The following is a 22,088-nucleotide window of genomic DNA, read 5'->3' as shown; positions in this document are numbered from 1 at the left end:
TCACTCCTCCCGATACCATAAAGTGGCCACTCAATGAATTTGGGTGGGAGTGAATCTTCGAAGGACCTGCGATCCCGAGAGTGGGCAGAGGAAATGTGTGGATTCTTTGCTGCGTGTTCTTAGTCTTTCCTCAGGTCTGTCATTGTGTGCAATGGCATATCCCCGTCCCATCACCACCAACATGCTGCATAATGGGTGAGGCCAAAGAGACTGAGGCAGCAGGTGTCCTAACAATTAGGAAAAAAAGAGAAAGAACAGAGCTGTTGATTGTTGCAAACAGCCTCAGTGCTCCACTCTTCCTTTTGCAAACAACAGCTCTCTGTGTCAGTCAGTGGTGAGGCAGCCACTGGTCTGCTCTGCTGGTTCTGTGTGCTTAGCACCTCCTGAGCGGTGTGGGTAACACTCTCATTTGGGTGGTGTGTGTCCTTATGGTGGAAGTGGGCTGTGTTTTTCTCACAACCTTTTCTCTAAAAGGTGATTATAGCCTAGTTCAGTGGTCAGCAAACCGCAGCTCACGAGCTACGTGCGGCTCTTTGGCCCTTTGAGTGTGGCTCTTCCACAAAATACTACGTCCTGGGTGAGTCTATTATGAAGAAGTGGCATTAAAGAAGTTTAAGTTAAAAAAAATTTGTCTCTCAAAAGAAATTTCAATCGTTGTACTGTTAATATTTGGCTCTGTTGACTAATGGGCCTGGTTAATTGCCTAAAACTTATTTCATTAAAAATTATATCACTACACACTAGAATGGATTGGGGACAGTTATTTGTCTTGCTATATATAATTCTTGGCTCTCCTATAAGGGGAGGAAGAAGAAATAAATATGTTTTCAAATTCAAGACTAGAGAGGGTACAAGCTTTCAAGAACCCGAGCATATTCCACAGCTAGGAAATACTTCAGCAGGGCAAAAGTAAGGTTTTTAGATTTGATTTAAAAGCTTGAGACAAGCCTATTCTTTAGACTATTGTTATTGCTCTGATTTTCAGGAATTTAGTAAAGACCTTTTGCTTCCTTAGCCAGGAAACTGGCAAAAGCTATCTGAAAGCATAACAGGTTATAGCATCAGAGTAGCTCTGAGTAGCTCAAAGTTGAAAAACAAAAACATATCATCATATTAAAAACACACACCACAAAACAAACCACACACAGCATTCCCCAAACTTACTTGGCCATGGACTGTATTTCTGTAAGATGTTGACTGTTTACGAACAAGAGCAAATGAAAGTTTAGAAGCATTTAATTGTTTACATAGATATATGCTTTGTTTTCAATGATTATTTGATAAATTATTAATGTCAAGGATATTTAGAAGTTTTAATTCACTTGAAACACTGCATTTGAGCTCTCAGCCTCGTCATGTACAGTAGGTCCTCACTTAACATTGTTACAGGTTCTGCCACGCTAAGCAAGACAACATATAGTGGAACTGATTTTACCATAGGCTATTTGCCGTAAACAAGTTTTAAGTACCTACGGCATGCCATCAATGTCATAATGAAATGACACAAAGCTATTTGAGGAGCTGATGTGTATGCAATACACATTGCGAGTCCGCAGCAGTATTTTGGAGCCAGCTCACAAGGCTCAGGAGAGAGGACGGTGCGTCTACTTCTCCTTCTGAGTTTAGTGACATCAGGGTGAACTTGAAATCTCCTCTGGTGGGAGTGTTTACATGGGGGAGACTGGCAAATGATACACGTCAGGGCTCCCCTCTCCCCTACAGTGAGAACCAATGTGAAGCATTTAGCAGAACCTTTGGTTCTAAGCCATTTCTTAAAATGACTTGATTACAACTCTAACCAAGGACCTATTAGAACATAGTATGTATTCGAACAATAACACAGCTACATTTTAGACCTCTTTTCCTCTCCCCTATCTTTTCATTAATGAAGTATTTCAAGATGCTGTGTGGTCAGAAGGCCCCGTTATTATTGGTTGTTGGTTTTTGGTTTAACGTGGCTCTCACCTATTAGATTTATAATGACTAGCCTGCCTGTTTTTTCTTTAATTTCTCTGTAGTTCAGGATTGTACTCTTCTATGTAACACCTTAGGGGGAGGGGGTGTGTGCGGGGCGGGAGGCAGCCACCACATTGCAGTGTCAGTGAGACTCAGAGATGAATGGCATCCCAGGGTGCTGGGAGGACCACCCTCTGTCTTTATCACAAACCAGCCAGGAGAACAGATTTCCTGCCATAGCACAAACCTTTTGTTATAGAAATGCCTAATGGCCTTAATGCGGCATCTTGCCTTCCTTTCTTCTTGTCCTCAGACACTGCCCACCAGTCAATGTTTATTTTTCATTCCCTAGAGGGTCAAATTGTGTGTAGGATTGTTTTAATTTGGATTCTTTGGGTATTTGTGAGGATTTTTAAAGTATAGAGCTGAAATTCCAGTGACATCCCAAACACTGTTATTATTTCACCCCCATGGTATGGAGTGATTGATCCTAAATGTACAGACATTTTGACAAATGTTCAGAATTGAGGGGTTTATTTTTTATTCCACAGTTTAAGGCAAAGGCACATAGAAGAGAGAAGGTGGCACACGCAATGGGAAGTCAGGCCTTTATTTACAATTTCACTGATAATAGGGGTAAGTCAACAGGGACACAGATATATGTAGGCAACATAGTATGCTGGTTAAGGTCATAGGTCAGGAGTCAGACTGTCCAGATTAGAGTCCTGGCTCTGCCACCTGCCAGCTCTGTGAAGCTGGGCAAATTACTTAATGGTCTGTATTTCAGTTTATCTGGATAACAGTGGTAATAACAGTACTTGTAGCAGGGCCTCTGATAACCCACTGAGTACCATTTTGCATAAACTCAAAATGGCACCTTAGGGTGGGCTTTATGGGCATGGGTACAGAGAGTGGTGCTGTGTGATTTAGGAAAATGGGCCTCTTTCTTCAGTAGAGTTTGAATGGTTTGACAAAGAGCTCAGGCTGGCCTTAGCCACACCTTGTCTCCTCAGCTGGAGGCCCTTGTCCAGGGCACAGTCTGTGTAACCAGTCCTGGTAGCCTAACTACCCCATTAGGGAGCTGAGGGGTATATGAGTGGATTAAGGTTTAATAAATGATGGTCCTATTATCATCAAAATGCCAAGGTGAAAGGCTAGGGTGGAAGAGGACTCAGAGTCAGCAGCCTTGGGTGGAGCTGTCTGAGACTAAGAGAGAGAAGTGATTTGCTGGAAGTTAGCAGAACTGTGACTAGGACTTGGTTATCTTGACTTTGGGCCTCTGACCAAGCCTGACAAGGTGGCGCTAGACAACTGTGTGATCCGAACAAAAGAACCTTTGATGGAAGATGGGGTGAGGGGCACTATGGCCATTCCCAATCCTAAGCGCCTGCCTAGAGCCATTTAAATGGCAAACTCTTTGAAGAAGATACGTCTTTTATGTTCCAAAGCCAAATAGCATATTGGCTCCTGTGTCCAATATTCAAATGCTTGTTTTAAAATACCCTAGGCCACTGGTCGCCAAACTGCAGCTCGAGAGCCACATGCAGCTCTTTGGCCCCTTGAGTTTTTAGCAAAGGCCAGCTTAGGAGTACCCTAATTAAGTTAATAACAATGTACCTACCTATATAATTTAAGTTTAAAAAATTTGGCTCTCAAATTTCAATCGTTGTACTGTTGCTATTTGGCTCTGTTGACTAATGAGTTTGCCAATCACTACACTAAGCAGTGGGCATGTGTGCATCCCAGCCACCATTTCAACAGTGGACCTTAGGAATATTATTAGATGGAAGTGTATTTCTGTTATATTTTAATGAAAAACTTCATAAAAGTGGTGTTTATCACTACAAAGTATTTTCTGGCTAAAACAAATGGAAATGGCTTTGGTGGCTAATGAGAGAGAAAAAAAGTGAAGTTGAGCCAATATGGAGGTTAAGCTACATTTAATTGTAAAATATAACACAATTACAGAAAGCTACATAAAACAAATGCATAACTTAGTTTCTTATTTAAGGTGAGCAGCCTTAGACTTATTGGATCAAGGAGTGGATCTTAACTCATGAAGTAGAATTGTGCCAGCCTGGAAACCTGAGCCCTGCCATAATGCCTCCCTCCTTCTCAAAGCCACTCTCATTTTATGTTGCTCGCTTTCTTGTTTGCCTTCATAGTTGTGTTGCCCAAGTCGTACCAACTTTTTAAAGGACAGGCTGTTTAGAATGTGATCATCCTGTCTGTATGATGACATTTCACCATGGTTTGTTTTCATTTGGGAATCTAATAACTTGTTTGGATGAATTCTAGTAGTTTTCTAACTTGACTTTGATGCCTTTTTAAATGCCAAGTCCTGACAAAGTACAACAGTTCTGTGGTTACTTTGGATTCTTCACTAAAAATGATTCAGTTATTAGAATATCAAATGGTGAAATTGATCAGTTCTTCACACCGCTCTACAGCTGTCACTGGACTGTGTGTACTTGACAGAGCCTCTAGTTCCAGTTCTTGGCCAACATTGGGAAGGCTTGACCCCCTCTTCCTTCCATCCTCAGTGCTAACGTCTTGCTGATCCAATGGCTGGCAAGTGCCATTTCTGTGTGGTGAGCAGTTGAGAGTATGGGTTGAATATAAATGAAATGATTGATAGTGAACTGATAAGTGACTGTTAATAGTGAAAACAAATATGAGCAAATGCTCCTAGAAATAAATGAGCCGGAGTTGTACAGGTTAACCTGAGTACTTTCCCTGGGCAGCTGAACGACTTTCAACCCAACAACATTTTATTATGAATATTTGGAAACATTCGAAGGAAAGGAGGGAGGGATGGAGGGAGGGACAGAGGGGCAGAGGGAGCAAGGTAGGAAGGAATTGAATCAAGGAAACCCATATACCTACTGTCTAGTTTCAATAATTGTTAACATTTTCTACATTTACTTCTTACACAAACATACACGCACACATTCACACATATCCCCATCATATTTCCAATGATTTCAAAAAAAATGACAGACATCAGACCCCCTTTCCTCTAAATATTTTGGTGTGCATCTGCAAAATGTAAGAACATTCTCCTACCTAGCCACCATGACATTGTCACTGTTAATAAAGTGAAGCCCTTGATATTATCAAATGACCAGTGTGTATTCAGATTCTGCAATTGGGCCCAAAGTGTCATTTGTAAAGGTTCTATTAAGATTTTACTAAGGAGCATGCAAGATAATTGGTTGTATGTTTCTTAAGTCTCTTATTTTGAATAGCAATCCTTCACTTTTTTGTCATGACATTGGCATTTTTAAGGCCAATTTTTTCATAAAATGGATCATATTCTGAACATGCACAGTGGTTTTCTCATGGTCTCAGTTCACCTGAACAGTGTGTGGGAGGTTATCACATCGGCTTCCCTGTGCGATTCTGTACTCAGACCCACAGCCCCAGGTCCATCAGCGCAGTGACAAATCTGCCTCAACTACATCCCTTTCTTTTGAACAAAAATTGTCACCATGAAACTTAGGGGAAAAAATGTCCTCCTGAACCTTTCCACTCATGACTTGTAACCTCTAACAACCTCACAAAACAGGCTCCTGCAACCATCTTTTAAAGATAAGGGTGCAAGCTCAGAGAAATGAAGCCATTTGTCCAGTGTCACGCAGCCCCTGAGTGTCAGACCTGAAATTTGACTCCAGATTTGCCCAATTCAAAGGTCTTATTTCTCACTGTGCTGAGGACTGGATGACAGTTACCTACACTGATTTGCCCAAATTAGTGGAGTTACATGGTACCCAGGTGAAAGGAACACTGTGGCTGATGCAGGTCCCTACTCCTTGAAATGGAGAAAACACGCAGAGCCCAGAACGACTCCAGGAGCATTTTCCTTTTGGACTCATCTTTCTCTTTGCTCCCAAATCAGTCGCTACCACGTTATGCTGTAAGAAGCTCACTTTGAGTGTTGTCTGACGCTCTTGGTGGCATCTGTTCGGACTCTCAGTAAGGCAAGAACAGCTTGAGGATGTGCAGCCGCCGTTGCTGCTGAACCCACTCACATGCTCCCGGACTGACCCATTTTCTGTGTCTGGAGTGCACAAAGGCTGGATCAGAGGATTTAATGCTCCCAGGGTGCGTTTGAGCATCGCCTGCATTCTTAATTAGGTTTTTTCTTAGCGGAGTCTGTCAATCTGTGGCTCTAAACAGCGCCTTCTGGTTTTCTGATGACACGATGAAAATATAAATGGATTCTGCAGATTGCATTCTATTATCCTCACTGTTAAGCACTCAGAGCTAGCACTGGAGAGGATCAGGGTCTGATAATGTTGATTAAGCAACCTCAGGCCTGGACTTCTGCATTGTTTCTTTGCCAAGCCGAACTGAATAGATGTAAGGAGCTGTTGCTGTTCAGGAGAGTGTAGCCATATCAGTGTCTCAAAAAGAAGTGCTTTCTGAAGGCAATGTTGTGGGCACTGAGGCCCTGGCATGGGTGAAGAGAGACTCGAGTCTAGTCTTCCTTGCTGATAGCTAGCTGTATGACCTTGAGCTAGTCACTTCGTTTGCAGGACATTATTTTTTCCCATCTGTAAAATGAAGAGGTTGTGAACATACTTGGACTTATGCTGGTGTAATGAGAAGGGACATGAGATGGATCTATAGAAAGATTCCTGGGTGCTGTGTGAGAGATGGTCTGTGCAGGGGCCAGCATGCAAGCAGGGCTGCTGCTGCAACTAGTGTGGTCATGTAGAGACAGAGGGAAAGGGCAAATCTTAAATACATTGTGAAGGGAGGAGCATTGTTCTTCCTGATGGTTTGAATGCACCTCTGTGTCATTGCGGGTGGAGATGGTGGTGCCATACATTGATATGGAGAAGACCAGAGAGGTAGAACATAGGTTGGGTCAGGGGACAGATACGATGGGTTTTGTTTTGATCTTACGTGTGACTTGTTTATTAGGTAGTCAAGAAGAGATGTTGAGTACAAAATTGGATATTTGATTCTGGACTTCAGGGAAAAAGGGCCAGAGCCATGTAGAGAAAGGTATGGGTTACCAAATGCAGAATAATTAGAGGCAAGAGATTTAAATTCATAAAAATGTCTGAATTATCATATATGAGATATTTAAGGGTATGGGACTACCCAGGGAAGGGGAATGTGTGGTTGGAAAGAGAAAAAGGGAAAGTGAAGAAAAAAACACACCATGTTTTTCACTAGGAAATGAATGAAGTATAAGTACCCAAGGCAGCAGAGAAAGGAGTATTTATTGAATGAAGTAGGAAAAAAGTCAGGAGTGTTTGGTGGTGAGGAGGCCTGGGAGAGACAAGTGTTTGGAAAGGAGGGAGTGGTTTACTCTCCTACTTCTGAGACTTTGATTCAGGTTAAAGGAGAAAATGACTTTTAGCTCAGAAAATGTCTTTAGGCAATACTGGAATTTAAGAGGAGAACCAGTAAAGCATGGCATCATTAAACCAGGGCAGAATGAGCTGCTGAGAATATTGGAAAGTGAGAAATCAAGGATGAAATCTATGACAATTCTAGCATTACTGCCAATATTGACAGTGAAATTTCCTGAGCTCTGACTGTGGGTCAAGTACTATGGGAATGGCTTGACATATACTAGTTCACTTACTCTTCATGCAAAACTTCGGAGTAGATATAATTACCATTTTGTAAGTAGGGAAGCTGAGGCTTGGTAGATGTTCATGAATCTGTGTATGATTTAGCTTATGCTAGTGGATCTCAAAATCATGGGTCTCTGCTCTTAACCCTTTAAAAGTTTTCAGTGAATTAAAAGAGGACAACTGGTAGGCAGCTGAGCTATGAAGATAAGGGGAATGGATACAGGGTACTCAAAGATGGAGCCTGAACAGTCAAAAGCAGGGGAAACTGGGATGGTGGGTTAAAGAGGTTGGGATTGAATTAGCGTTTTTAGGAAGAAAGGGAGACTTGTGCTACCAGCAGAGAGATGAAAGATATTATGAACCAAGGGGTAAGGTTGAGATAAAGGCAACACCTAGGGCTGAGAAAGAATGGGATCCATAGCTTTGATAGAGGAAAGAGGAAGTGTATTTATTTTCTTTTGAGCTGGCAGGAAAAGATGAAAAATAGGTTCAGGTATGGTATGTGTGCAGGTTGGGCTGGTGGTGCGATGGAAAGTTGGGCTAGATGGTCTCAATCTCAATATGATCCCAACAGTGAGGTCATTGGGCTATAATATGGGGATGGGAAAGTCTGGGAGGAGTTCATTGTGAGCACCAAGCAGAAGAAATTCTCTTTAGGAATGGGGAATAAGTTGAAAATGGGGAGAATGATGGGAAGAATCCTTTCCTTACTCCCATCTTCTGCGGCACCTTTTGTTTCAGGATCAAGAATAAGCCATAGCTCTGACACACAAGTTCCTTATCATCTGGGCCATGCCTCCTTTGGCACCTAATTTCCTCCCTCTCCCTCCTTCCTCCCTGCCTGTCCCCTGGGCTCAGCCCTTAGAACGTTCCCTCTTGGTTCAAAGAAACCTTTGTACAGACCTTGCTGTCTGCCTGCAGTGCCCTACTTTATCTCCTTCCTTTGGGGAATCCCTTCTTATCCCTCAGAACCAATTCACATGCCAGCCCCTCGAAGGCTTTCCTTGACTGTCTCGGGCAGAGAGAATTCATTCCTTTGCTCAGAAGCTGCATAGAATCATGCCTAGGAGCATGAACTCTGCAGTCACACTATCTGGGCTCACGTCTAGGTTCTGCTATTTACTTGCTTGGTGTCCTTGCACAAAGTGACTTACCCTATTCGTGTCTAGGTTTCCTTGACTTTAAACTGGAGATGATGATAACGGACCCACCTCATTGAGTTGTTTTGAGGATTAAATAAATTAATATGTGACAAGCATTTAGAACAGTGAGGGCATATGGTAGTTGATAAATGAACGCAAACTACTTATCAATCAACTATTGCTTCAGCCATGCAATTTGTATGCATTGCTTCCTCCATGTTCCTGTGGATCTCTTTCCATGTTTCCCTATCAACACCTACTACATTGTAATGTTTTATCTTTCCCCCTGGATTGTGGATTCTTACTGGGCAGGCTCCAGATCTTTTTTTATTTTATTTTAGTCTTACACCTATTATAATGCCTGGCATGAAATAGGTATTCAGTAGATGACTGATAGGTTGATTGCTAATTCTTGCTCATGTTTACAAAGAGTTTCAACAGAATCTTGATTTGACTTTTCTAGCAACCCCAGAAGGAGACAGAAATAGCAGTTAATTTATTCTTATTAAATGTGAAAAATAAGAGCAATTCTATTCTGGTTTATTTTACAATTCAGGTATAAAATATGCAGAAATGTTCTTGTCAGATAAGTCAAATATGATCAGAAGATAAATGGGCATCATGAGCCACAAATCTTCTCCAGAGACTTAAAGAGGTGTGATGCCCATTTAGTGTTTATAGGAGGAAATCACAGCCTTCTGAAAAGTGTACTTGTTTTGTACAACAATTGAGAGAAAATATCTATTCCTTTCAAAAGTTAAGTAAAAAAAAAAATCTACTGATATGTTGTGTGTTATTTTTTCAATTGCTTGAATCTAGGGACCAGTATTTTGTCAGCCAATAGAATCTCCTCTTAAGATCATATAAGGCTTTCGAAAATTAAGTTACAATCTTCGTCCTTCAGTTTATTAATTGTCTGTAGTATAGCCACCAGATTGCTTAACAAAACAACACTGAAGCTTAATGAAAACATTTATGAAATACAGTTTGTTTAAATGGTAATAATCAGGCTGAGAGAGTGATTCTTGGCAGTCTTTTCCTGTTCATGGCAATTACATAATAACAATGGTAACGCAGTAATTAGTGAAGTATAGCATCATGCTATGTAATGTGTTACATGATAAACACATCATAAAAATGCTTCCATAAGTTGTGTGGTTTTCTTTATTAGACTTTTTTTTGTACTCCTTACATTTCAATTATTTGAGTCATTTAGAGTGGTGCCATTAATATGGACAAACTCAGAAACATAATTACTGTTTAGTTCTCTGGGAAGGAAATCAAAATATAGATGAGCTTCCTCAGTAATTAGTTGCATAAAATAGTGTGATAACACATCATGATGTCCTCTTGCTTCTGCTTTGGGTTTAATTGCTAAAGTACATGAAATCTTTTCTTTTCCTTTAAAACCATCAAAGTTTTGATAAATCATTCATTCATTGAATGTTTTGATTTGACACATGTCCCTCCAACAAGTATTTAGGTTAGTAATGGAAGTGAATTAACCCTAAGCCATAAAGCAGGGGCAGAATCTGATACTGGGCTTTCCTGAAAGGCACACAGGGTATAGTTGGTGACATAATTGCCAACATAAGTGCTTCTGAGGATCGATCCCCTTGAATGGGGAGATGTGTAGATTCATATGCCCCATGTAAAATCATGGGGTTATCTCATAGTTTTGCCCATGTGCTACAGCTAGTTTGTAGGTGTTTTGTTGTTGTTTGTTTTTTGCTTGTATTTTTTGTTGTTGTTGGTTTTGTTTTTTGTTCTTACCTGAGAATATTTTTTCCATTGATTCTTAGAGTTGTTGGAAGGAAGGGAGGGCGGGACAGAGAGATAGAGATAGACATAGAGGTAGAGGTAGAAGCATAGGGAGAGATAGAGAGGGAAAGAGGAAGAGAGGGAGAAAGGGAGAGGGAGAGAGAGAGGGAGGGATGGAGGGAAGGAGAGAGAGAGAGAGAGAGAGAGAGAGAGAGAGAGAGAGAGAGAGAGAGAGACAGATAAGATGAGAAACACAGAGAGACACATTGATTGGTTGCCACCCATGCATACCCCCTACCAGGATCAAATCTACAATCCAGGTATGTGCCCTTAACTGGGAATCAAATCTGTGACCCTTCAGTATGTAGGACCGATTTAGCCGATGCTCTAACCACTGAGAAACATAGGCCATGTATGCTTGTTTGTTTTTATGTTGAATGCCTTCAGGGAACTGCAGGAGCTTTGGCTTTTGCTGTGCGTGAGATGGAAGGCATTGGGAGTTTTGAGTACAGCAGTGGCAAGATTTAACTTTACAGGATTACCTAGCTACCCTGTTGAGAACAGATAGAAGGGAGGTGAAGGTGAAAGCAGTGAGGCTATTATTAAGAAAGTCTCAGCTAGGTATAAGATGGCGCAGTAAGGTGGTAGAGTGGAGGCAGGGAGAAGTGATGGGTTCTCACTAAATTCTGAAGGGAGAATCAACAGGATTTTGGTGGGTATGCGTGGGTGTGGAAGATCAGGATCAAGCATGACTAAGCTGAACAATTGCAAGAATGGAGTTGCAAGTATTAATTGATCAGATGGGTGAGGATCCAGCAAGGTGTGGAGAGCAGAATTCAGGGGAATGACAAAGTGCTCCTGATGTTTCATGCTGCTCTTCCCTGCTAGACCCTGAATGCTCCTGAACCTGGGCTCTCTCTCCATCTACCTCATGACCCCATGACCCCATGACCCATGACCCCATCCATCCTATCTCTGTCTCTTTTATAGTCCTACTAATCTTTCCCATCCTGCTCTGTGTCCTTGGACAGTGATCCTAACAGTATGGCTTGGCTGGTGTCTTGTCTGAAAGGTTCCTGGGAGTCCTCAGTCAGTCAGGATCCAGGTGAGATTAGTGAAGGGTCTGGGCAGTCACTTTACGCTTCCTCTGCACATGCACTTGGGAGATGGTAGTTGATTCTGGGCAGCTATTTTTTTTTTTTTTAATAGCAACGGATTATACTGTCATGAAAGGAACAGTAATTAGCAGTCTTTGGAATTAAATTAGCAGTCTTCGGAGTTTGATATTGTAAACACATCATAAAGATGATGCTGACAGGAGTTGTTGAGACACGTGATCCAAAATCTCAATTCCAAATGGAAGGTCCTCCCTTTCTGATTTGTAACGATAACTTTTGATTTTACTGTTTTAGAGGCTGGCTTAGTTTAGTAAATTTAGTCAAAATTACTCTGCATATGAATCACATGGACATCTTTTTAAAATGCTGGTTCTGATTAAGTTGGTCTTGGAAGGGGTGGAAAAAATGATAGTGTTTTTAAATATTAATTTTAGGTGAAGATGCTGCTGCTGGTTTAAGAACCAGACTTTTTAGCGGCAACCTCCTGGTTGAATTTCTGGAGTCTATTCAGAATAGCTGTTGACTTTCCTAACAAAGGTCCAGGTGGCTTTGTACTCAGTGACCTGGGCTTGGAAGAGTCGATGGCATTTGGTCAGTGGAGAGCAATGTGAAGGCTATGCTGGGACCTAATGGACGGACACATGAAAGGGGGGAGGGAAGGAACGAAGGAGGGAAACAGAGGTAGAAATAAGAACCTTCTTCCAAATGCATGGTGCCTATTTCTGTCTCCAGAATTGGGAGTCTAAGAGATTGAATTTAATCAAACTACAAGTTGGAGCATTTTGATTAGCATACTGACATTGGATTATCAAATCAACTCTACTTGAAATTTTTTAGTGACTATGCATCATATGCAAGACAATTTTAAATAGTACATGGGCCTTTTAGGTGGTCTGTGTCCACCAATATTTTCTTATAATCTTAATAGTTGTGTTATCTTTTATTAATGGTGAAAGTTTAGATATGTGCTTCCTTCCCCAGTCTTTGAGATTTTTGTATATGGTGGTCATGTCTCTTTTGAGTTTCTGTCTCTAGGCCCCCATTCATCATCCTTGCTCAATAAATGGAGAAAGGCCCTGATTAATCTAGCCAGAAATTCTGTAACAAAGGTAGCTAAACTATCTTCAGTTCTCAATGTTAGCACCATTTGCACTAGAACATACTTTTAACAAAAATGTAAAGGAAGACCTGGGGAAAAAATGTTTTGAAAGCCTCCTAATCACTTTTTGGTGAATAGAGTTTAGTTCTATAGAAAATATTAGTGTACTTTGAGGATATAAATGGTACTCATAGGTTCAGGAAAGCAAAAGCTAAAGTGATTAAAATCTTAGCTTTTAAAAGGGAATCTTTATTAATTTACTTTGGGGGGGAAAAAGGCTAGATATTTGCAAACAGTAAAGAACTACTTTTTATTCATTTTTCTCACTTCCCCTCAAATAAGAGTAAGAGGATACTAACAAAGGAATTTCCTTCCTTCTTTTTCTGGACTTTTATATTGGCTTGTGAATTGTGGGAGTGGTAATGATATTTATAATAAAACGGAACTCTGGTTTACAAAAAAGAGTTGGGACCATTTAGTTTTCTTAAACTGCTCTTTAAAAAAAAAATTCTTCCTCATTTTTCTGATGATTAAAAGTAATATGTATTAATTATAGAAAGTTTTAGGAAAATAGGGAAATATTTAAAGATATTAAATACTTCTCTCTCTCCCTCTCCTTCTCTCTCTCTCCTCCTCCTTCTTCTTCTTCTTCTTCTTCTTCTTCTTCTTCTTCTTCTTCTTCTTCTTCTTCTTCTTCTTCTTCTTCTCTCTCTCTCTCTCTCTCTCTCTCTCTCTCTCTCTCTCTCTCTCTCTCTCTCTCTCTCTCTCTCCTCTCCACCTCCACCTCCACCTCCACCTCCACCTCCACCTCCACCTCTACCTCTACCTCTACCTCTACCTCTACCTCTACCTCTCTGTGTCTGGTAATGTCTTTGGTTTTGGAAGCAGGGTAATGTTGGCCAAATAGAATGAACTGTATTCTTTCCTCTTCAATTGTATGGAAGAGTTTGTGTAGGATTGCATTATTTCTTCCTTAAATACTTGATATAACTTACAAAGCAGGTCTTCTGGGCCTGGCATTTTTGAGGGGTGTGGCGGTGAGGAAAGGTTATCTGTTTCTTTGCTGAATGAACTTTGACTGTTTGTACAAGGAATTTTTCGCATTCATCCAAGTTGGTGAATTTATTGTCACAAATTTACTTATACTATTTATTTATTATTCTTTTCATGTCTGTAAAATATAAAATGATGTCATCTCTGTCATTCCTGATAAGTTGTGTTTTTCTGTTTTGGGCTAAAAACCAGAGATTATCAATTTTATTAGTTGAAGATTTATCAACCTGGCTGAAGGTTTAGCATTTTATTGCTTTCAAAGAAACAGCTGTTTATATCATTGATTTTTCTCTACTGCTTTTTGGTTTTCTATTTGATTTCAATTCTGGTATAAAGTATTTTTTTCTACCTAATTTGGGTTTCATTTGCTTAGTTTGGAAGCAGAATTCATTGATGTGAAATGTTCTTTTCTGATTTAGATATTTTGTGTTATACATTTTTCCCAAATTCTACCTTAGCATCTTTCCATACTTTTTTATATTGCCATATTCATTCACTATAGAATGCATTCTAATTTCTGTTGATTCCTTCTTTAATCAAAAGGTTGTTTAAAATTGTGTTACTTAGTTTAAAATTACTTGTGGATTTTTCCAGAAATATTTCTTTTGTTAATTTCTGATTTAATTTCTTTGTGGTCAGTCAGATAACATACTTTTTTATGAATTGAATTCTTATAAGTTTATGGAGTTTGGTTTTTTAATCCAGAAACTGATCTATTTCAATAAATTTTCATTGTGAACATAAGAAGAAAAATATATATTCTGCTTTGTGGATTGGAGTATCCTAAAAATATCAATTAAGTTTACTTGATTAATAGTGTTGTTCAATTCTTCTTTATCCTTATCGCTTTTCTGTCTGCTTGTTCTATCAGTTTTCAAAGAGAGATATTAAATATCTGACTACTTGTGAATTTGTCTATTTCTCCTTGCAGGTTCATCTATTTTGGCTTATGTATTATGGAGTTTTTTTTTTTTTTTTTTTTTTTTTTTTTTTTTTTTTTTTTTTTTAAATTAGGTATAAAGATGTTTAGGATTGTTGTGTCTTCCCCCTTGTAATTATGAAATGAATATCTCTGTTCCTGAATTATTCTTTGTTCTAGAAGTTCCTTTGTCTGATATTACTGTAACTACTCCAGCTCTCTTTTGATTAGTTAGCATGGTATATCGTATTCTATTCTTCTATTTAACCCATTTCTATCTTTATATTTAAAGCTCATTTTTTATAAGCATCATATAGTTGAATCTTGCTTTTTTTATCCAATCTGATAATCTCTGTCATTTAAGTGGGGATGTTTGGGCCATTTATATTTAATGCACTTATTGATATAGTTAGGTTTAAGTCTACAATATTGCCATTTGCTTTTTATTTATTACATCTGTTTTGTATTCCTTTTTCTTTTTTTCCTTTTTGCCTTTTTTATTGGTAGAGTATTTTTATGATTTCTTTTGATCTCTTTTCTTGGCTTATTGACTATAACTTTTGATTTTGCTATTTTAGAGGTTGCTTTACAGTTTATAGTACGCATATTTACATGGCATGTTGTAGATGATAAAAAAATGTTGAATGAACAAAGAAATGCCCCAGTGCCTAGGCAAAGGGCAGCTGAGAGCCAGGGGCATCAAGATTGGCCCTCAGTCCTGTGCTGTCACAGTTCATTCTTTTCCCGCCTTTATTTTCCTTTTTTACTCCATGTCATTATGAATATGAGCGTTAATCTTTCTGTCTAAATGTTAGTCTGTCAAGGTTAGGGGTCTGTGTCTTCCTCTCTTGCCTCTTTAACATTTTAACAAATTGATATTTCATCCTTAGGTGGTACTTTCTCGTAGGCTTTTTTGAAAGTATATGGGTTGGATCCTAAGGATGAAGGAGGCTGTGGCCTTGACTTAACATGGCCAGAGCAGAAGAGTAACACTCTTATCAGGAACAACAGATATTTTCAAAAGTAATGAATAGAAAGAAAAAAAAAAAAAAACCTTCAAAGAAATGGTCTAAATTTAAGATTAGCTGATCTAAGCAAAACTACACATGGAAAGGAAATTCAGACCTAACAGATTTTCCCCATTCTTAGCATGCCACCAGTTGTTTCAAGGCTCTTAAGTATACACATGTTTAATCACTGTGCTTCCTGATTAAGAAAGAAAAAAACTTGATGCTTTCTTTTTCTTTTTCTTTTCCAGCAAGTAACCGGCAGGAGCTTTGGTGACAAAGATTTCCGGACAGGGTTAGAAAACGGAATCCTTCTGTGCGAGTAAGTATAGTCTGCATCCGGTTGGTTTTTATTCAAGAAAAATTATTAATGCTATTTAGTGTGTAGGTAGAACTTCCAGTGTTTTGTTTGGAATGTAATCAGTATGAATCTGAAATTTAAAAAAAAATCACTGGGCTAAGCGGTAAACAAGTGAGGGAGTCGGTGTTCAGTAGAGCGGTGGGCTCTGTGGCAATTTCAGACGAGATAAGGAAGGACTTTATGGTAGCTGGTACCCAGTTCCAACCCACTTTCACCAGGTGAGAATCTGGGCCCAGGTAATTGGATGGATGTGGACCAAATTGTGGAGGGGTTTGGGATGGGAATGGGGGAATAAGGACAATTATGTGAGACCATAATCAATTAAAAAAAAAAAAAGTATCAACTTTTCTCTCTTTGTTCCCCACCCCACCCCCAACCCCTCAAACAAAAGCAGCCTGTGCCCAGTGCAAACAGCACTTCTGTTTACTCACAGCAGCTTCAAGCACGCCAGGTGGTGTTCCTCGCTGGGCCTGCTCCCTGAACTGGTTGGAATATGTTTAATGTGCGCTGCTGGCAAAATTAAAATATGAACCATGACTGCAGTGCTAATGTCTATGTTCTCAGCCCGGGCTTTGTCACAGGGTGCTGTGTGATGAAGGAATCAAGCACTTCCTCTGAAGTAGTTCTGGACAAGGAGAGCTAGAACCTTAATGGTCCTAGGTGAATAGACACACTTCACATCAAGATTTCAAATGTTTTGAATTTATTTAATAGCTTCTGTCATTTCGGTACTGGTTTTTGTTTTATTGAGGTGAGATGTATAGACATGCAACACACAGCTCCCAAGTTTCCATTCTGATAAGTTTTGAAAACAGTGTACATGCATATAACCTACATCGGATCATGATAGAGAAAAGGAAGTTCCCTCATGTCCTTTTCCCATCCATCCCAACCTCCTACAGAAAAGCACTGTTCTGATTTCTATCATCATAGCATCTGCTTTATCTCATCTTGAACTTTGTGTAATGGAATCACATAGAATCCACTCTTAATATTGGCAACTTCAGAATATTGTTTGGGGCCCACCCACCGATGTAGCTGAAAGAGCATGGGTTTCAGAGCCTGAGAACTAGACACTCAGTTCCTTACTTCACCCATTAAATGAATTAACCTCCTCTAGTCTCTTTCCCTCTCTAAAAATGGTAATCAAAACTTTACACCTATTGCCTATTCCATATACTTTCTTTGTATTCCATATACTTCAATGGTATCGTGTGGATCAGATGCCGCCCCAAATTACATTTGTATAAAAATGTTGGTTATTGTGCATCGCCTTTCAACACATTTCATGTCAGCATCTTTTTATTCCTGCTCCCCACTGCCCTGCTTTCTTCAAAGAGAAATTTACACCCCCAGCTAGCTGTTCCCATGCCTTCCTTCCTGTGCTATCTTCTCATACTTACACCCTATAGATCATTTCCCTTCGTTATCAGAGCTCATCTCATAGGTGGTCCAGAGTGGGTTAGCATCGCACCAGAGACAGCCCAGACAGACTCTCAGCACTTCCCTTGTATTCTAGCACCAGCTTCTCCAATGATTCTGGGCTTAGCCCTCTCTTAGTGTTAATAGATTACCCAGAACCTGATCTAATTTATTCCATAGTGTTCTCTTAACCTGTTGAAGTGGGTCTTTGGTACCAGTTTTTTTTTTTTTTTTTTTTTTTTTTTTTTTACTTAACATTTGTTCCAAAGATTCTTGTAGGCATCCACCTCTCCACTCCATCTCCAAGAGTGTATCTGTCAGGGGCTAATATCACCTGCCTGATTTGGGATTGAGGAGGCTCATTTGAAAGCAAGGATCTGGATCTAAAGACATTGGCACACAGCTCAGCTGGTGTGGCTCAGTGGTTGAGTGTAAATCCATGAATCAGAGGTCATGGATCAATTCCTGGTCTGGGCACATGCCTGATCCCCAGTAGGGGGCATGCAGGAGGCTGTTGATTGGTGATTCTCTCTCATCCTTGATGTTTCTCTCTCTCTCTCTCTCTCTCTCTCTCTCTCTCTCTCTCTCTCTCTCTCTCTCTCTCCCTTCTTCTCTCTGAAATCAATAAAAACACATATATACATCCTATATAAAAAAGAGGTAATACGAAAATTGACCATTACTCCAACACACAAGATGGCCGCCCCCATGTGGTCAAAGATGGCCTCCCCCATGTGTATACAAGATGGCTGCCACAAGATGGTCTACAAGGGAAGGCAATTGTAGATGATCAGGCCTGCAGGGGATGACAGTTGGGGGGGACCCAGGCCTGCAGGGGAGGGCAGTTAGGTGTCGATTAGGCTGGCAGGGGAGTGGTTAGGGGGTGATCAGGCTGGCAGGTAGAAGTGGTTAGGGGCAATCAGGCAGGCAGGCAGGCGAGGGGTTGGGAGCCAGCAGTCCTGGATTGTGAGAGGGATGTCCGACTGCCCTCAAGGGGTCCCAGATTGGAGAGGGTGCATGCTGGGTTGAGGGACATCCCCCCTCCATGCACAAATTTTGTGCACTAGACCTCTAGTGTGTGTGTGTGTGTGTGTGTGTGTGTGTGTGTGTGTGTGTGTTTAATGAAAACATTGGCACACACAAGATTCATTTCTTACCTAGCTGAAGACATTGAGTTAGGGGATGGATTTGTCAATGTGTGTAATACCACTACCCATTGGCCATTTGCAAACATATTCATGGCTATTAGGGCTATATAGGGGTGGAGAGATAGGGTTTAAGTCCAGGCCATGGTTAGGAAATAGTATGGTTAGACAACACAGAGGCACAGATTATAGCAGGGCCTCTTTAAAAAAATAAAGGGCTTGGACTGCCGACCGCCTGGGGCTGAAACTGAGGGAACTGGCCAACGCAGGATGTGGACAAATGTTACTGTCTGCGTGGGCAGGATGAAACCCAAGATAAGTGAGTTATTGTCCAAGCTCTCTAAACGTGGAGGAGTTGAAGGAGTCTGAGGACCAGGGCCATGTTCAACGGGCATCTCTGGCACAAAGTTTGCTAAGGTGGAATGAACTGAATTGGTAGCCTCAGGCAAGAAAGGCCAGTAGCATGATCCCAGCCAGAGCCTTAGAGGGAAAGCTGTGTCAGCAGCCAGTGAAACCATATAAAAACAAATTTGTAAGTGCAGGGCCCACAGAGCAATGAGAAACAAAACATGACCAGGAGCTGCAGGCACCGAAGGTTGGGAAACATGGAAGATTTCCCCTCTCCTTTTTGGTCAGGGGTGGGGGCACGGCTGTGTTTGATTTGAGCATATTGGGGTGCTACAGACTGAGATGAGAAGGTGCATTTTCTGGGACTTGTCTCCAGAGACAAGAAGGGGGACTTGCGCCGTTCCAGGTGTGGGCTTGGTGGATGGCAGAGGCCACAAGGCAGGGAACTCAGTTTGGAGGCTCTCAGGAAAGTGAGGGTCCCAGACAATGAGTCCAGGCAGGCAAAGTAGAGTACACCTGACACCTATAATTTGTTAACCGATTCAACTGCATAAACTCAATAATAATAATAATAATAATAATAATAATAATAAAAAGAATGCTTAAGGCTGTACCACTCCCTAAGACCAGAGAGTTTCGTGGATGCTGGTGATTAAGGAGGTCTAACTCATAACCACCACTCATATAAGGACATTAAAAAATATAGGACCCCAGCCAAAAAGTACGTGAATGGCATCGGTGAATTCTTCCTTTTGTTCAACAAACTTTTAGCTCTTTGTCCAAGTTGGATCGGCTCTAAATGTTGGTTAGAGGGACACCGTGTGCTTTGTTCACTAAAAATGTCCCCAGTTTTTTAATTGCCTGGAGAAAATTCAGAGTTCTCATCGAACTAAGGGCTAGGACCTGGTTTTCTTCTCAGCAGCCTGGTTCTTAACGTACCTGTGGCCTATGAGGACTACTATCATACCCATTTCACAGAGGGAAGTAGCTGAGGCACAGAGGATTACATAACTTGGCTCAAGTTATACAGATCAGAAAGACTTGTCTTATAAGTGTATTTCTAGTATCACATGATCTCACTCATCTAGGGGAAATAATGAACAACATAAACTGATGAACAAAAAACAGACCTGGAGACAGGGAACCATCGATCAGACTGTTAAACCTCCTAGGGAAGGTAGGGGAGGGTGGGGGTAAGAGGGAGAGATCAACCAAAGGACTTGTATGCATGCATATAAGCCTAACGAGTGGTCACAGACAACAGGGGGTAAGGACATGTGTGGGGAGGGGTTTGGGATGGGAATGGGGGAAGGGGGTGAGGATAAATATGTGATACCTTAATCAATAAAGAAATTAAAAAAAAAGAAAGACTTGAATGCTGAAGGGTGATTTCCTAGCTTTGCTGTTCCCCACTGTCCTTTATCTAGTGCTGAGATTTTAATGAGAGAGAAACAAGAGGTTGGGGGTGTGGAATTTGGTGCTAGGAAACCTAGAGCGTGGGGAGAAGGGCGGTATGGAAGATAAGCATCGGGTCTCATTGGTGGTGGTCTTGGAGCAGTGTGAGCGTGGAGGGCCTGGCTGTACTTCTTTAAGAAGGCAAGTCCAGTAAGAGTGAGGTCACGAGAGTACAGGAGGCTGTGGTTAGTGGAGGACGCAGATTTCAGTCTTTTTAAGTGGAACCATTAAAGCTAGATGGAGACAAATGAGAGTGGCGGACCTGAGCTAAGAACTGCAGTGACAGGAGAGGGAAAGACTGGCACCTGCAGGCAGCACAGAAGATGGGAATCGCCTTCAGATCATCCCGGGAGCTCTTTTACTTTGCCTGTGAAATGCAAATGCAATGCATCTCTCTCTGCCTCTGTTGTTTCTGCCAAGTGTGTGCAGTTGAAGCATGGGAGGTTAATGCTCAAATGATGTGAGCCCTCCACTGAGCTCCGCAGGTCTGGGGTCAAAGTGTGACCAAGCTGACCATGGTCCTGCTGTTAGAAATGTTAATGAAATACAGATTATGTCCTTGAGGGCTTCAGGGTTCAAAAGAAAGGTGGCACAGAACCATTCCCTACGGAAGCTCTGGCCATACTGAGTAGCGACTTCCCTGCTTTGAAAGGACGCCAGAAAGGGACGTTTCTGACTTGGTTTCCTGCCTCTGGCTTTATTGTTCAGATAGAACGCTATGGAATTCCATCCGGATCAGGTGTCGGCAAATCATGACCCTTGACCTGTTTTCGCACTGGCCTTCCTCCTTGCAAAGAATGGCTTTTACATTTTTAAAGGGTTGTAAACAAAACAAAGACAAGAGTTTTTGTATGTCGATCATAGAGCCTAAAATGTTTACTATCTTGTCCTTTAGAGAAAAAGTTTGTCAGCCTATAAGCACTATGGAACTAATTTTAGATATAAATTGTCTAATCTTATAAAGTTAAATAATTGTGAGTTTGGGCAGTGCAAAAATCCTATTTAGATAAATAACTTTTTAGGTTTTCTCAGGAATGTCTTTATAATGCCCCCCACTCCCAGCCCTGACGTTTTATTTTTAAATTTTTAAACTTATAAAAAATGTTTCAAAAATAATGTAAGGATTACCCATATATCCTGCCACTAAATACAGTTATTATCATTTTGCCACCATTGCTTTATATATGACAAAAGCCCGTGAACTCCTTTAACGAAATAGATTTGGGGATCCTTAGGTTGAATCCTATGAAATGTTGTATCATCAGAAAATGATTTCGTATGGTTCTACCTAGTAGACAGTCCAGATCTTGAGTTTGCCTCCTGTGTGTCCTTGGACAAGTTACCTAATCTCCCTGAGCACCAGTTTCCTCATCTACAAAAACAGATAGAATGGTACCCAATTCATAGGGCTGTTGTGAGGATTAAATGAATTGGTAATGAGTATAAAACTCTCTGTTTAGTGCTTGGAACAGGACACTTAAATGTTAACTTTCCCCTCTTGGTCTATGAAATGGGGGATGTACTGCTTCCTCAGGTCCCTGGCAGATTCCAGTGAGAAAGAACTAGAAAGTGCCCAGCAGTGTCTGGCTCTTGGTTGGCACCCTGGGTCCCTCGCTGCTCTCATCATTATTGTTGGAAATAATAGGCCCCGAATCAGTGATGAACATGACATAGTCAATGGAACTCTGTGTCACTGTGTGCCCGTCAG

General features: G+C 40.8%; 1 protein-coding gene across 6 annotated transcripts in view; it reads left to right on the top strand.

Moving 5' to 3' along the window:
• Nucleotides 1–22,088, top strand: part of LIMCH1 (LIM and calponin homology domains 1) — a 318,608-nt gene that overhangs the window by 111,677 nt on the left and 184,843 nt on the right. For all 6 annotated transcript variants that reach the window (XM_084900375.1, XM_084900385.1, XM_084900380.1 and 3 more), the window contains exon 2: nt 15,901–15,971. In XM_084900375.1, the coding sequence (XP_084756501.1) occupies nt 15,901–15,971 (71 nt within the window). The remainder of the gene's footprint in view (nt 1–15,900; nt 15,972–22,088) is intronic.

Source organism: Pipistrellus hanaki, assembly GCF_964339955.1.
Source record: "Pipistrellus hanaki genome assembly, chromosome: 1".
Classification (NCBI taxonomy): Eukaryota; Metazoa; Chordata; class Mammalia; order Chiroptera; family Vespertilionidae; genus Pipistrellus; species Pipistrellus hanaki.
Note: the sequence above shows the minus strand (reverse complement) of the source record. Positions and strands in the feature narration are given on the sequence as shown.